This window comes from Staurois parvus, unplaced genomic scaffold (assembly GCF_062004578.1).
Source record: "Staurois parvus isolate SC_StPar_1 unplaced genomic scaffold, SC_StPar_1.0 ptg000011l, whole genome shotgun sequence".
Taxonomy (NCBI): domain Eukaryota; kingdom Metazoa; phylum Chordata; class Amphibia; order Anura; family Ranidae; genus Staurois; species Staurois parvus.
In genome coordinates, this window is record NW_028317807.1 from 30349122 (window position 1) to 30365079 (window position 15958).

The 15958-nt window shown below is 41.3% G+C and overlaps 1 protein-coding gene across 2 annotated transcripts in view; it reads right to left on the minus strand.

The window, feature by feature from the left end:
• Nucleotides 1-15958, minus strand: part of ERBB4 (erb-b2 receptor tyrosine kinase 4) — a 1213483-nt gene that overhangs the window by 259726 nt on the left and 937799 nt on the right. For both annotated transcript variants that reach the window (XM_089672264.1, XM_089672254.1), the window contains exon 16: nt 7420-7464. In XM_089672264.1, coding sequence (XP_089528390.1) covers nt 7420-7464 — 45 coding nt within the window. The remainder of the gene's footprint in view (nt 1-7419; nt 7465-15958) is intronic.

The window sequence follows — 15958 nt, forward strand, 5'->3', positions numbered from 1 at the left end:
AGAGCTATAAGACAGCATATCTAAATAGAGGCAAATGATTGTGCCTGGAATTGGACTTTAAAACGGAGTTCCACCCAAAAGTGGAAGCTCCGCTTGCTTGCCTCCTCCCCTACTCCACTGCCATATTGGCACCTTTTGGGTGGAGTGGGTACCTGTTTTTGACAGGTACCCACTTCCAGCTCAGTTCACGGCAGCAAAGTGAGCCGGAAGTTCGTCCTCCTTCCTTCTGCAGTCTCCTGGGAACCTTCACAGGTCCCAGAAGACTGCCAGACCAATCAGGATGCGCAGCGTGACTTGAGCATGCTCAGTGGGCACCCGACTGTGAAGCTGCAAGCTGTCAAAGCCTGGTGCCAACAGTTGAGAGGCTGTCGCCTTGGAGAGAAGGAGAGAAGGGACGGTGTGGGTGAGCACATCGCTGGGCCCTGAGACAGGTAAGTGTGTGTTTATTAAAAGTGAGCAGCTACAGTTTTTGTAGCTGATGACTTTTAATAAACACAAACATGACTATAACTGCGCTTTAAGGTTTTATTTGCCTGCTGAAAGCCTGAACTACTAGTCAGTCTAATAAGGGAGTGGTCACTGCTGTAATGATTTATTGAGCAAAAAGGCCTTTTTCAGCACAGCTAAGACTAATAGTACTTCACATGTGAAAGAAAGCTAGAGTTCCACCTGCTGGCCGAATAGAAGACTACATAATGTTATCATGCAACATTTCCCATTTACTGTACTTGAATAAAAAATGTACTTTTTAATTTTTTAGACCTTACCATACTTAAGAAATAAAAAAGAACACTATACCCTTCCTTTATCCACTGGAGTACTAGCCTAATAATTCTTATTTAATAACCATATTTTTTTTTATTAAAAAAAAAAAAAAGACCAAACATTTTGAAAACTTTTATAACTTTGTTATAAAACATATCTACTAAAAATATCAGGAGAGTATGAAAAACCTCCAAAGTTTATGGAAAGTAGACAGAGCATATTAATCTACTGTATTTTGCCACAATTTTTAAAAATTAAAAAAAAATGCTTGTGATTAAAATATGGGGCTTGGTAAAGGTGCACTAGATACAGTGTATCATTAATGTCCAGGGAGAATGAAGTTAAGGGGTTAATTTATAGGTCCTATACATTGGTGAGATGGTGGGTCAATGTGCAGGATTAGGGAGGTGAAAGTTTTGATGAAATGAGATGAGATATATGAGGGGGAAAGGGGATATGGCAAAAATAACAATCAACTTAAAGTCTATTTAAAGCAATGGTTCTCAACCTTTCTAATGCCGCGACCCCTTAATACAGTTCCTCATGTTGTGGTGACCCCCAACCATAAAATTATTTTCATTGCTACTTCATAACTGTAATTTTGCAGTGGGAGGACTAGTGCCACATCATTGGTGTCAGTGGAAGGAGTAGTGCCACATCATTGGTGTCAGTGAGAGGAGTAGTGCCACATCACTGGTGTCAGTGGGAGGAATAGTGCCCCATCATTGGTGTCAGTGGGAGGAATAGTGCTCCATCATTGGTATCAGTGGGAGGAATAGTGCTCCATCATTGGTATCAGTGGGAGGAATAGTGCCCCATCATTGGTATCAGTGGGAGGAATAGTGCCCCATCGTTGGTGTCAGTGGGAGGAATAGTGCCCCATCGTTGGTGTCAGTGGGAGGAATAGTGTCCCATCGTTGGTGTCAGTGGGAGGAATAGTGCCCCATCGTTGGTGTCAGTGGGAGGAATAGTGCCCCATCGTTGGTGTCAGTGGAAGGAATAGTGCCCCATCATTGGTGTCAGTGGGAGGAATAATGCCCCATCATTGGTGTCAGTGGGGGGAATAGTGCCCCATCATTGGTGTCAGTGGGAGGAATAGTGCCCCATCATTGGTGTCAGTGGGAGGAATAGTGCCCCATCGTTGGTGTCAGTGGGAGGAATAGTGCCCCATCGTTGGTGTCAGTGGGAGGAATTGTGCCCCATCGTTGGTATCAGTGGGAGGAATAGTGCCCCATCGTTGGTATCAGTGGGAGGAATAGTGCCCCATCGTTGGTATCAGTGGGAGGAATAGTGCCCCATCGTTGGTGTCAGTGGGAGGAATAGTGCCCCATCGTTGGTGTCAGTGGGAGGAATAGTGCCCCATCGTTGGTGTCAGTGGGAGGAATAGTGCCCCATCGTTGGTGTCAGTGGGAGGAATAGTGCCCCATCGTTGGTGTCAGTGGGAGGAATAGTGCCCCATCGTTGGTGTCAGTGGGAGGAATAGTGCCCCATCGTTGGTGTCAGTGGGAGGAATAGTGCCCCATCATTGGGGTCAGGGGGAGGAATAGTGCCCCATCGTTGGTGTCAGTGGGGGGAGGAATAGTGCCCCATCGTTGGTGTCAGTGGGGGGAGGAATAGTGCCCCATCGTTGGTGTCAGTGGGGGGAGGAATAGTGCCCCATCGTTTGTGTCAGTGGGGGGAGGAATAGTGCCCCATCGTTGGTGTCAGTGGGGGGAGGAATAGTGCCCCATCGTTGGTGTCAGTGGGGGGAGGAATAGTGCCCCATCGTTGGTGTCAGTGGGGGGAGGAATAGTGCCCCATCGTTGGTGTCAGTGGGGGGAGGAATAGTACCCCATCGTTGGTATTAGTGACACAAATGATGGGGCACTATTCCTCCCACTGACACCAATGATACTTACCTTGCTGACCCATGCTCCAGCCTGGGCTCGCTCTCTCTCTCCCTCTCTCATCTACAGGCAACATACCTGGCTGCAGCAGCAAAATTTGCACTTACCTGTCAGCTGTCTTCCTTCTCTGGCCGCTCTCCTCTTCACTTGCTCCGGCAGCTCCCTCGATCTTCTTCGATCTACGCGCGCTGCCGCTCGGCTCCTCCTCTCCAAGTTCCACCTCCTCGCCGGTGATTGGCCGCCTGTGTGCCTCTCCTGATCTACAGTTCCGGTGGCCAATCAGCGGCGAGGAGGCGGAGCTGTTGAGTGATCCCGGAGGTGTGGCCAGGTGACAGGGGCAGCATATCATCCCGCCCACACATCGCCTGAGACAGAGGAGCGGTGTCTCGGTTCCTAAGACCATCGGAAATATGTGTTTTCCGATGGTCTTAGGCGACCCCTGTGAAATGGTCGTTCGACCCCCAAAGGGGTCGCGACCCCCAGGTTGAGAACCGCTGATTTAAAGCCAAAACTTTTTTATGTTAATTTTGGATAGAGTAGGCGAAGGTTTCAGTTCTGAAAGGTTGTTTTGCCATCTGTATCATATATTAGGGAGAATTTTTTTTACCTCCTGTTTATTAACACTTGTGTTTGTTGTGATTGGCCATCGCCATGGGTTTAAGGTATTTGGCAATGGTTGAAGTAAATGGATAAGTGATTTTTCTGTAAATCTAACTATGCAATTGTAGAATGTTAATTGGATTTAATAACTGCTAATTATCCTTCCAAGCAACATGTATTTGATTATTTATCCACCAAACATGGAAATGCAGCCTAGACTGTTTTTTTTTTTGTTAATGTGAAATTACTTTCATTGGCATATTTGTAAGGAAATAACTCACAGTTTCAAATGAGGCTAATAGGAGTACTGAATTGCAATGGCTATGCTGCAGATCATCACAAACAGTTACCCTAGGTTCACCCCGCAGCGTTTTGCATAAACGCACCACAGCCAATTTAGCATGATTTCCTATGGGACACGTTCACATCTCCGCATTTTCACCTGGTGCATTTTTTGGAAAGGGTCAGGGACTTTTGTGAACACAAAAAATGTAGTTTTTGGTTCTATAGACTTCAATGGAAACTACAGAAAAGCATGTAGTGCATTTTAGTGGCGTTTTGTAATGCATTTTTGATACGATTTGCATTTTGTTGCCTAGCAACAAGAAAAACCCAAGAAGCACAGCAAAAACATGTCAAAAGCACAGCTGAAAAAATGCAACACAAAATGCAATGCAGAAATGGGTCAAACGCAAACTGCATAGCTGCAAACCTAGCCTTAAACAAGGAAAAAGTGCTCATATAAGAACCTTAAGTTCAGGTGTGCCATAATGACGACATACAAGGTCTTGTTACTGTGTTATTAGGAAGGTTTATACATGTAAATGATTTTTCATCCAACATGTGCATCTGCTGAATAATTCAAGTTGTACTAGTCCCCCTGAGTAGTACATGCGGCTCCTGCCTATTTTTGCTTAATCAGCAAAGAATGATAGGAATATTCTAAGGATTATTCAAGCAGTCCATTTTAATGGCCAGCACTGTGGCCAGTTCCTGTGCATTCATAGTCAATGTGGAAAGGAAGCGAGATAAGAGCACGACTAACAGACAATTCTGGTTCCGCTTATCATAGAAGGAAATTATTGTCATCAAAACAAACATGTTTGTGAAACTAAACAGCAAAATTGTTACCACTACTGAGTACATTATTTTTGATCTGAAAACAATATGGGGGAGATGTAGTAAAACTGGTGCACTCAGAATCTGGTGTAACTGTGCATAGTAGCCAATCAGCTTCTAACTTCAGCTTGTTCAAATAAGCTTTGGCAATAAAACCTGGAAGCTGAATGGTTTCTATGCAGAGTTGCTCCAGATTTTGCACTCTCCAGCTTTAGTAAATAACCCCTTAGGACTTGAAATCAGATTCATAGAATATTTTTAGAGCTCTAGTACAGGGCTGACATCATAATTTTGTATGGTATAACCTTCCTTTCTGAAACATGTATGAGTATACGATTTGGAGATCTGGAGGAGGCTAAGAACTATTGATTGTTTTTTCTTTTAGTTAAAAATACATACTTGAATAGAATCTTTTTTATACCAGAGTTTAGTGTCACTTTAACTGCTGTGGAGTAAATCATGTCCCTAACCTGGCTGTGTTATTAGTCAGGGATGTGTAAACCCAAGGATTGCTAGACAAAATTAGAAATCCTCTGGCAGGTTAAACAGCACCCAAATATGTATTTAAATTTTGCACCCAGAGTTTCCTTTTAATATTTAAATATACTTTGGCTTCAGAATACGTATTGTCATTTTAAAGGCATGAAGTATGCCTAGAATATGTTATCTAATAAAATGCATCTTACAGTATATAGTGTCCTACCTGACATAGTAAAGCAACCACTTTATCTAGGGATGACTTACAGTTCATTCTAAGAATTCTTCCAAACGGCTGCTTAGGAGTGCATGATGGGATTTATAGCTCCATAGCATCTGGAGAGCCACAGGTTGACTAAACATAATGTAGAGAGGGGACGCATGAATAAACTGTTTCATGTTGAGCAGCATGCCATTGGGACAAATAGGCAATCCCATTGTGGAGGAAAGAAGGTTATTGAGTAGGCTATATTGTGCTAATGTGTTTTGTCTTTGGGGTCCAATAAACATGTGATAAAGGAAACTCACTCATTTAACCAGAATGTCTTCTAAGGGATCCATAATTTCAGTTGATGTTTACGCGGCAGTGAAAGTATACAGCTCACAGTGGGGGTTGAGGAAGACTCTCAGTTAATTAAAGCTTCATGAGTTAAATGAGGTTTGTGTATTGAGCAGCCTAATTCATTGTGTGTGTATCACTTTGTTTGGGAAGAGTAATTATAGCCCGACTCTCTAGTAAGAATCTGAAGCTACATTTCCTGACCTAGTTCAGTGGAGTGGTGGCTAGTCCTCAGTAGCCTTCACGCTGCAATTCTCTTTTTAAAGTGTTCAGCGATAGACATATAGTGCTTTACCTTAAGGTAAGGTAAATGTCAATATATAGAGTGTCTTGTGCTAGTTCATGTGAAACATAATGTACAGCTCTACATTTTGCTCTGGCAAAGTACAGAAAATAGTATTTCCAGGAGTATTTCAATACATGCTTTGCCCAAGTGTGTTGGTCACGGAAAACATTTTCTTAGGAAGCACTTATAAATCTCTATAATATTTCCATAACATTTTTTAAAAAAGTACAAAACTCAGCACAGTCTGGAAAGAAAAATACATGGTCAGGAGCCTAATCCTAAAGTGGCCCCATGATACTCTTATCTTCAAAGGGCAAAGACTTGGAAATCTTCCATAAAAATTACCTTTCATTGTTTAAATATACTACAAGGAATTTACAGGGTTTTAAATAAAGATTAATTTATTTTGCTCTAAAAAAAGTTTTTTTTTAGTTAGGTAAACGCTTTCCCATCGGCCCTTTTAGAATTGTAAACACAACAGGCATTTCATGGGCTTCCTGATCATGTGGTCACTGTGATTGGCTGTCACATTGATCACGTGAACTGAAGCCTGTCTGCACACATCATAATCACACTATGTGACTGATGACATGGTCTCAGTGATGGAGGGGGGGGGAGGGTGCGCTAATGAATACACTTACGCGCTCTCAGTGCAAAAAAGCTTTGCCAACTGTACGAATATATGCCAGTTGTAAGGTGGGAAGGGTTTATTAATACATATTTATCATTTTCAACCTGTAAGTGGGGCTCTGAGCTACTTTTTGACATGTTATCACACTTAGCTTTGCTAAAGCTCAAATTAGACATACAGCTTCCTCTACCCCCCATCTCTCTATGCTTTCTCTGGCTCCACATTGATTAATCCTGACATTTACTCCCTTATTAAATGTCTATTTTTAAACCAAAGATTTTTTTTTTTGCATAAAATATTTAAAGTGTACCTAAACCTAAAAAGTAACTGTAATTTAATACAGTTACCAGTTCTTAGATGCATGACTGCATTTGTTGCCTTTTTTTAAAGGTTTTTCCTTATTTTCAACTAGGGAACCTGCCACTTTCACACTTCTTGTCCTTGGATGAAAACGTTCAATAATTGTACTGTATCTATGGAGGAGCAACATTGTCCCCCCAGGCTGCTTACTTTTGATAAGGACTACAGAACATCCCCTTCCTTAGCCACACAGGTGTTTGTAGTGGGCAGGTGATTTGTAGTTAATAGCTAAACTGAGCAGAATTGAAAACATAGCTTGGGATTACCGTTCAGTCCAGAGATAGGAAGTTTTTCGAGTTTATTTGATTTCTGGCAGGATTTATAGGTTTTTACTGCATTGTGTCCCCATGGGGGGGACTTAAGACATTTGCCTTGCCTACCTGTCTAAAATGAGGTTAAGAAGAGATGAAGACTGCAACAAAGCATTTTATCAGTAAAATAGGAAGGGGTTGAAGTTACTCTCACCAGGGTACCCAAGCTGGTTATAGTGAGATTTCTTTCCAAGAATAATGGGCAGGGAGATTTCTGGAATGCCTTGCCAAACAACCTGTTGTGGTATCGGAGCAAAGGGAAGAGTCACCCAATGGATGGATGCAAACACTTATAATCATCCCCTGGATAGCCACAATGCCCTGATCCCTACCTCGGTATTGTATTGAGAGTTTAACCAGGGGAAAGTTAAGTGAAGCCACCTTCAAGGATAAAGACAGAAAGGAGAATCAGTCAAAGCCTTTACCTGTCTATGATTCCAATGCAGTCCTTTATACGGGGTCCTCTACATCTGTAAGAAAGCAAGTTAAAGAATGAACACATATAAACAAAGTAAAATAATAGGTTATGTAAACATGCAGGTAAAAATGAGAAGTGCAATGCTAAAAACACCATGTAAAAGCAGTATTTTAAAAACACAGCAATTTAAATGCAATATAAATCACCCCAGCAGCCTAATAAACAATCTACAGGGAACAAACAAGAAGGTAAATTTAAAAAAGGAAACAAAAACATATAAACAATAATAGGCAGAACTATCAGTTACTATGACATCCCAAATGTATTCTATAAACATTTCCTAATGTACCATCACGTAAACAGTTGGATTTCTGACAATGACATTTAAAAAAAAAAGTTAACAGCTAAATTGCAAGAAAAACATAACAAGAAGCAATACAGCTGCAGAAATTGCTAGACTATTATTTGCTATGTTTCAATCAATGTTTGTCATGTAGCAGATCTTTTATTAAGTCACACTCCTTCCAAAAAAGGGGTTAACTCTGAGGTCCTTTGTCTCAGCTGCCACCAGTGACAAAAATAATTAGAGTGATTGGTTTCCAGACAGTCATCAACAATAAGGACAGGGCAGGAAGGTGGTGTCCTTACTGCCAAAGCTGGCATTAGCTGTATAATGCAAGCTTCACCTGTGCCTGCAGGAGACTTTAAAATGCCAAGGTCTTGTTTTTCTGCCCCTCTCTGGTTTCCTGGCTTACAAAACACTGAGCCCATAATTACTACCCACAAAAAGATCACAGCTTATCTCCATTCGAATGGCAGTTAAATGGCCAACTCACAATTATGTTCTGTTCTCTTTCTCTACTAACCCTCAGAGCTTTAAATGGGAATTGGCAAACACGGGATAGACTGATGTAGACCTGTGTTTTCAACTTAAATGAAAAGGCTTGAAAAATAGGCTGGAATTCTCGTAAGCTCAACAAGTTGTAATCAACTAGCTGATGGCATTAAGGGTCCAAAACTGGGGTGTTCTCAATAAAATACGATTTTAAAGTGAACCCATACTTTGCCTGGACTAGGAGACTTAACAGATCTGCCTGACAGTAGCAGTCAAAACTTAAATTCCCTGTGGTACCCTGTTTTCCTGATGCACCCCTGCATCTTGTTAAAAAACTGTTACTTCAATGACACTTCCCTCTGCTTACCGCAGTGCAGTGCTGAGTCTATAATTTTCAGGCCTGAGTGCTAACACATAGGATTCAAGAGAACATATGTAGCCCTGAACCGGTTTTGATTTTGTGGTTGACTGGGGCAACAGGAGATAAGAAAAGTCTCCTTGTGCAGTTTTCTATTAAACTAATCTGTTAGTATGCCTAAAGATATTCGTAAAGTAGAACTATAGGCAAAGCTTTTTTTTTTTCATTTTGGATAGAGAAAAGGATGATTATAACCCCTGTCAGATTTTTTTTTTTGACACCTGTTTCGCATTGTGGAGATTTCCCTTCACTCCCTGCCCTTTAGGCAAACAGGAAGTAAGAAGAAATCCCTGCAAATTAAGCGAATTCCTTGGGGACTCCCAAGTCACCAGAACTGTTGACCACATTGGAAGTTTTCCCCTCTATTACTTTTCTGGGGCCAACTCAAACATTGGTATTTTCTTGTACTTTCACTGATAATGGTAAACAGGACAAATAGAGAGGGCGGAACTCCCTAAGGGACAACCATTCTAATCCCTCTCCACTCTATTAAAAAAAAAAACAGTTTTGACTTCAGTTATACCATAAGGCTGAACTCTGGGAATTATGTTATTGCATACTTACACCTGGCTCAATGTAAGCATCCATATCTGTTGAGCCTCTGGGGGATGTTGTAAATCGCTGTAGTAGCCCATGCGAACTACAGTGAGAGCTGTGATTTTCCGGGTTTCCTGCAAACAGTTTCCCCGCTGCACATTAATCACAGGAGATCACTCATTTGGCACCTGACATTCATTGTTTTCAATGAATAAAAGGCCTCCCATGTTTAGGCAAGGTGAAGAGGAGGGGTAGGTGGATCATGTTCTCCCCTTGTCAATCAGAGAACACCTTGTGTTTATGGAAAAAATGGTGGAGCTGCTGAGCTTGTGACCCCCTGTGGTCATTGTGCAGAGGGGAAGCCAATACACACAGAACTCCTGTGATCACGGCTTTCACTGTATGTAGTGCAGGCTACTACAGTGGATGACTGCATTCCCAGTGACCCTCCAGATATCAAATATGTATACTTTCAACGGGCCAAGCTGGCCTATTGAGAATATGCAATAAATATAATTCCTGGAGCTTTAAAGCAGAGGTAAACCTATTCACAATCATGTGGACATGGCAATCCTCAATAATAAATTGGTTTTCTTGTGTAAAAAAAAAAAAACTTGTGGCCACTTTTTTAGTTGCTCTGTGCACTGGCTGGATTGGTAGCAGCGTCAACTCTGGTGACTTGTTCATTCCACAGGTTCGATTCCCACCTACTTCTATTACTTAAGCAGGCTTGCAGACACATTTTGCATCTGCAAGGCACCCTTAAAGTTGTTGTAAACTTCAGACATGAAAAATAAATAAAGCATATCCCATCATAGTGTGCAGTAACCAGAATCCAAAGCACAAAGTCTGGTTCCTCTCTGAACTCTGCTTTCTCTGCTATTTGCATGACTCACTTCTAATAAATTAAGCCAACACTACAACCTCCCAGGAGATGACCTGCCTCCCTCCAACACACAGCAGATGTCTCGTACCCTCAGCTCTAGGTATCTCTGAGCCTGTGAAGAGGGGGCGTGTCACCTTCCTCCAATCAGTTCACAGATTGCACTCTGCTCTGTGCTCTAGCTCTGCAGTGTGTGTCTGTGATGTTAGATCCCTGCTCCCTGCTTTCTGCTGCTGAGAAAAATCCTTTCATCTGTGTTGTATAAGGCCGTGCAGGACAGACAGTGACAAATAAATGGATAATTGTTATGTAGGAGGATTTGTTTCATCTCTGTTTCACCTGAGGCTAGTCGTTTGACTGGGTATATGTAAGAGTTTAAAAACAATTTAAACATTTACTGGGAGTGTGCACGGTGGGGTGACACCTCTGCCTGTATTGCAAGAGCAAGGGCTGCTAGAATAAATAGCTAAAAGGATTACAAGGGGGAGCCAGCTAAGTACAGATTTAAGAGGTTTATTATGAATAAAAAGCCAAATGCAAACTCACAGGAATATAAAATTAAAGAGCTTGTCTGCACCCATGCCACATTGCCACAAGCCACTTGTGATGGCTTCCATCCAATGTGGCATGGCTGCAGATAAGCTCTTGATTTTATATTCCTGTGAGTTTGCATTTGGCTTTTTAATTGTAATAAACCCCTTGAAGATGCATTTAGCTGGCTCCCTCTTGTGTTCCTTCTTGTAATTTCAGAGATTTGTTCCTGTCTCAGGTGGAGCTGCCTAATGAAGTGCAACACCCTTCCTATGGGATATTTATGAACTACCTATGCTATACAAGTGTATCTTCACATTCATCTAGTGGGGCAGAGGCTTACTTATGTGGATGATGTATTAGCATATGTTTGTGCCACAATTTCATGATTTGTTTAGATTTGTTTAGAATAAACAGCTATTTTTTATAAGCAGAAGAAAAATTATAAAACTCATAACAGTAATGGTTAATGGGTGTTTGTATGGCAATACACTAAAAGTTCATTTTTGATTTACATAAAATTAATGGCTTAAAACCAAAATCTACACATACTATTTTTCAGTTTTGCTTTGCCATGCCAAGCTGAACCTGCAAAATTTTTTCATTGCTCAGACACTCCAATGGCAATATTTTCTAACAGTAGTCTGTCTCCACCCTAGGCCACAATAAAGGGGCCCCACTGCTAAGGGAAAGTACATCTTTCATTGGTGTTGTAATGAACACAGCAGTAGGTGGATCTTGGAATTCTGGTGAGGATATTTGCCACTGAAGCCAAAATAGTTATAAAAAGACAACATACAATTCGGTTTGCCAATAACCACATAAAACTAAGATGTCAGATTTGGAAGGGATTTTGCCTTGAAAAGAGAACAAAAAGAGTACTGCTTTAGAGCCTCCATAATTTGACCTCGTGTTTCAATGCCTGTGCTTAATGATTTTTGTTGGCAGGGGTATTCTAAGACAGATTTTGCTTTATCCTCGATTTAGGTAAGCTTCCATCTCTTATAACTATGGTTAACAACTTAGCACTTTCCTGTTTTATATAATTTGCAGCAAAGAAGCTTTTACATATATAAATGCAAGCTGTAGGCTAGAGTGGATGCAAGTACAACCAAGCACACTTAAAGGAAGAACAGTATGCCAAGAGTGTGCTATTAGTGTAGAAAATTTTTAACACTTCTCTGTTATGATGATGCTAGTATTTAAAGGGGTATTATTACTTAATATTTTGATTTGTAGTAAACATAAATATTAAGTGTAGCTAGAGTAGGGAATGGTTAAAACCCCTTATCAGTTTTGTTTTGCCCATCTGTGCCCCATTGGTAAGATTTCCGTTCCTGTCCTGTAAACACAAGAAGAGGACATCTCTCCAATGTGAGAGAAATCCCTTTATAGACAGGTGCCACCAGAAAAAAAATTTCTCCTCTATTGCTGTTGAGGTGGCAGTTTGGATTTACCGTTACCATCAGTCCTCGTAACAGAGGTCACCAGAAGAAACAATGAGGGGGAATCTCCCTACCATGTACAAAGACAGCAGTAAACACCTAACAGGGGTCATCACACTATCCAATTCTAAATGAAAAAAGTTTGGCTTTAAATGCACTTTAAAACCCAACTCCAGTCTAAACATTTTCTTTCTGGTTTGTTTGTTTTGGATAGAGGGGGAAGGGGTTTGAATTTTTATTGGCACTTAAGTCTTGTCTGAGTCCCTGGTGGGATTTCTGGTGAACATCTCTCCTTATTTTCTGTTTATGTGACAAAACAGGAATACAGGGAAAATCTCCCCAAAAGTGGCACATACAACAATATGTACAGCTTTTTTACCCATAGTTTAAATGACAGTTGGCAATGAGAGAGACGCTTCAGAATCATGACCTCAAGCAACATAAAAAAGCAGAGCTCCCTGCTACTAACATCATGGCCAGCAGAAGAGAATGGTAATTAAAGATCCTTGTGAGTTTTTTGAAACTAGAATGTTGTAAGGACTGAGAAGGATTTTTAGCAAACATCATGGCTCCAATCACTAAGCGGTATCTACTGCTTTAAGAAATGCGATAACATTGGTTGTGGAAGTCTTCGGGTGGGGGGTTTATTGGAATCTTGAAGCCCCCTTTAATAAGGGGGCCCCCAGCTCCCGCCCCCCATGTGAACGAGTATGGGGTACATAGTATCCTTCCTCATTCGCCAAAAAAGTGGTAAAAGTGAGTAAAAACAAGAGCCAGTTTTTGACAAGTCCTTTATTCAACCCCCCCAAAAATGTCCTCCAAAGTAGATCCAACATCAATCACGATGAACACCAGCCGCCAACACAATAAACGAAAAAGAAATAGGTATTTACCTGATGCTGGCTCTTGCCAAATGACAGCTCCGCCGCTTCCCGACTCTATTTAAACTAAGGGGCGGTGCCACCCAATGACATCACCGGCTGACCCTGCTCCCTTATGACATCATTGACTGGGGCATGCTGGGTTCACATTAAACACTAAGGGCCTGGTATGGTTTGGGATTCCCCCACGCTGTGTTTTTTTTCTCAATTTTTAATTGTTTGTAATTCATTTGTTTAAATTCAGTTGTCAGCTAGGAACCCCACTGACAGCTGATGAGTGCTCGGTTGTCAAGGACGTGGCAGTTGCCCGCTCCTTAACAACCATGACAGTTACTGGTTGTGAAGGACTCTCGTGGCTCCTGGCTCTTCAACAACCAGTTAAAATCCAACAACTTCTATCGTGTGCTTGGACCACTACTTAATTACCGCATTTATTTTCCTTTTGTGAATAGACTTTAACGCTGTTTTATGAGGTATTTGCCAAGTGTTTTTGCTTTTTGTGGTAAATAATTCATAAAGTAATAGTGAATTTACAGTTTCAGGATTGCATGCGGTATTTGGGAAAATTGTGCCAGATCAAATATATACCTCATGCAATCTGCTTTAGTGAATTGAGCCTCATATCTTTGTGTCTTTCAAGCCCACCAATACACCGAGACAGACACATACTCATCTAAAAGACCCAACACTCAAACACCAGTGACATATGTAGCAGTACAGTGAGGAATAAAAAGACTTGTACATTGAGGAGATAAAGCAACCTTTCAACAAATGGCTCAACATAGGAGGCAAACTGATCTGGTCAAGGCTCAGCAGTCTTCCTATACCTACACATGGATATAAAGTAAATAAACTGAAGAAGTGGATTAGACAAACTTTAAAATGTATTTAAAATTACAGAACAAGTCCAGTTGAATGTGAATAACTACTGTTAGATATAGAATTATATGTGACCACATCTTAGCTATCTTCCATTTTTATGCTGACCTGTGGTGTTTCACACCTGGTAGTAAAGTTTCATGCTCCTAAGTCCAGTACAAGATAAAACAAATGGTGCTGAGGCTTCAACCTATAATACCGTTTTTGTAAGGAACAACTTCAACCCCTATCATTCTTCCTGCACAAAGCAGGACCACCCAGTACCACCAAACACTCATAACTCCTCCTCTACACCTGACCGCCACAACTCCTAATGCCGCTTGTAATATGTATTCCCTCTCCAGATGAATAGCATTCTTTCTTTAGCGATAGAAAAGGTAAGTAATATTCTCTCTTGTTAACTGAATGACAGCTGAAAAAGCCAGATAGAGAAAGAGGCTGCACAGTACATGTCCTGTCACTAGCTGTGCACTCACTGGGACATACATGAAGAGTTCTGACAACTCTCAGAACAGATTTTTCACCTAAAGGTATGGTTAACCTTTACCAAACAAAGTGCCTATGCAGATAATAGTCACCTATAGATAAAAGCAAACTGTGCTGCTTTGAACGAGGTTGAATGTCCTTGTGTCAGGAGATTGCATCTCAGAGCAGAAGGTTGTAGTTCCCATGTCCAACAGCGGGCATCTTCCGGCAGCTGTCAGATTCCACTAATCAGTTTCCACCTGATGCTGGCTGCTGGGAGGGAATTTACTTCCTTCCTTACTAGTGCTTCTTGCTCCAGTGTTTTACTCTGCTGCCAGAGACTGCATGCCATTTATTCTAATCTGAACCCTGATCTTGCTCCTGCCCTGCATCCTGTGACCTCATGCCTCTTATTTGCTCCTCTTGTTCCTGATCCCAGGCCTGGTTCCCCCTTCACATCTGTTCCCTGCATTTCCAGTTTACCCAGTGGATCTATGTTCCCCATTGTGTGCACTGTATATATTGTATATAGTCAGTTTGTTATTTGGGCTGTTACTCTGTTAGGTTGCCAGTTAGATTTTTGTCAGAGTATGGTTCACTTATATCTTTATGCTTGCTGTGCTTTCTTTTTGCTGGTGTTTGGATGGATTATGTTTCACTGTAAATAAATCTCACTTAAAACATACACAGTCTTGTCCCAGTTTCCTGAGTGTAGCTATGCAGATTAGGCAACGTCTGCTGATTTGGCATTGCAAGGCTGACAGGTACAAGCATGGCTCCCAAAGGTAGAGGCATAATGGGACTTGTAGTTTTGCAACAGCTGGGGGGCCACAGGTTGAGCACCCATGGTGTAGGTCATTTAAGTCCATTATAGAGACTGATTGAAAAACTCACAGAGATTAACTCTGTCCTGCCTTGTTGCCAGAACATGGCTAAGAGATTCCAAGATGTTAATCTTCACCCCCACCATCACAGGAGCAAGCTCTCAAATGATGAGCTCAGAGCTACTGCTTTAGGATAGAGAGAAAACCCATGTGAGGAGGTTGAATCAGAAAAGAGCTCATTTCTATGATGGTGGGGCGAATAGTAACTGCAGTGAGTCCTTTAACAATGTCCCAGCAACAAGGCAGGACAGGATGATGCAAGCTCTGGGAGTTTTTCAGTCAGGCTTCATGAGGTAAGCAATCAACCTACACCTATAGCAAGGACATTATTTAACTTTGGTCAAAGTTGCACAGTTTGTTTTTATCTACAGATGCCCCTATCTGTATAGGCAATGGTTTTTGTAAACATGAACCATACCTTTAAGGTGAAGACGATAACATGAACATTTTTATGTGGCAAGAGACGCTCCTAGCCTCCTTTCCCCAAGAGCTGAACCTTGCTAGAATCTAGGCCAACTGAGTAATCAGTCTAAGGAGGATTCACTTTTTAATTGTGGGGTGTGGCTGTGGATAAATGTACTAATATTGACTGGTAAAAAAAGCAGGGGCCAGTGTATCACATAAAGATTATTTATAGTAGCAGTTGACTTACCATTCACAGAGTTTAGATCTATTCAAAAAGAACATTTCATTTCAGTTTTAAAGACCATGCTGCTCCCTGCCATTATACATAATTTATACATATTTTTAGAATTGTCCAGAGAATTTAACAACAGTAACTGATAAAT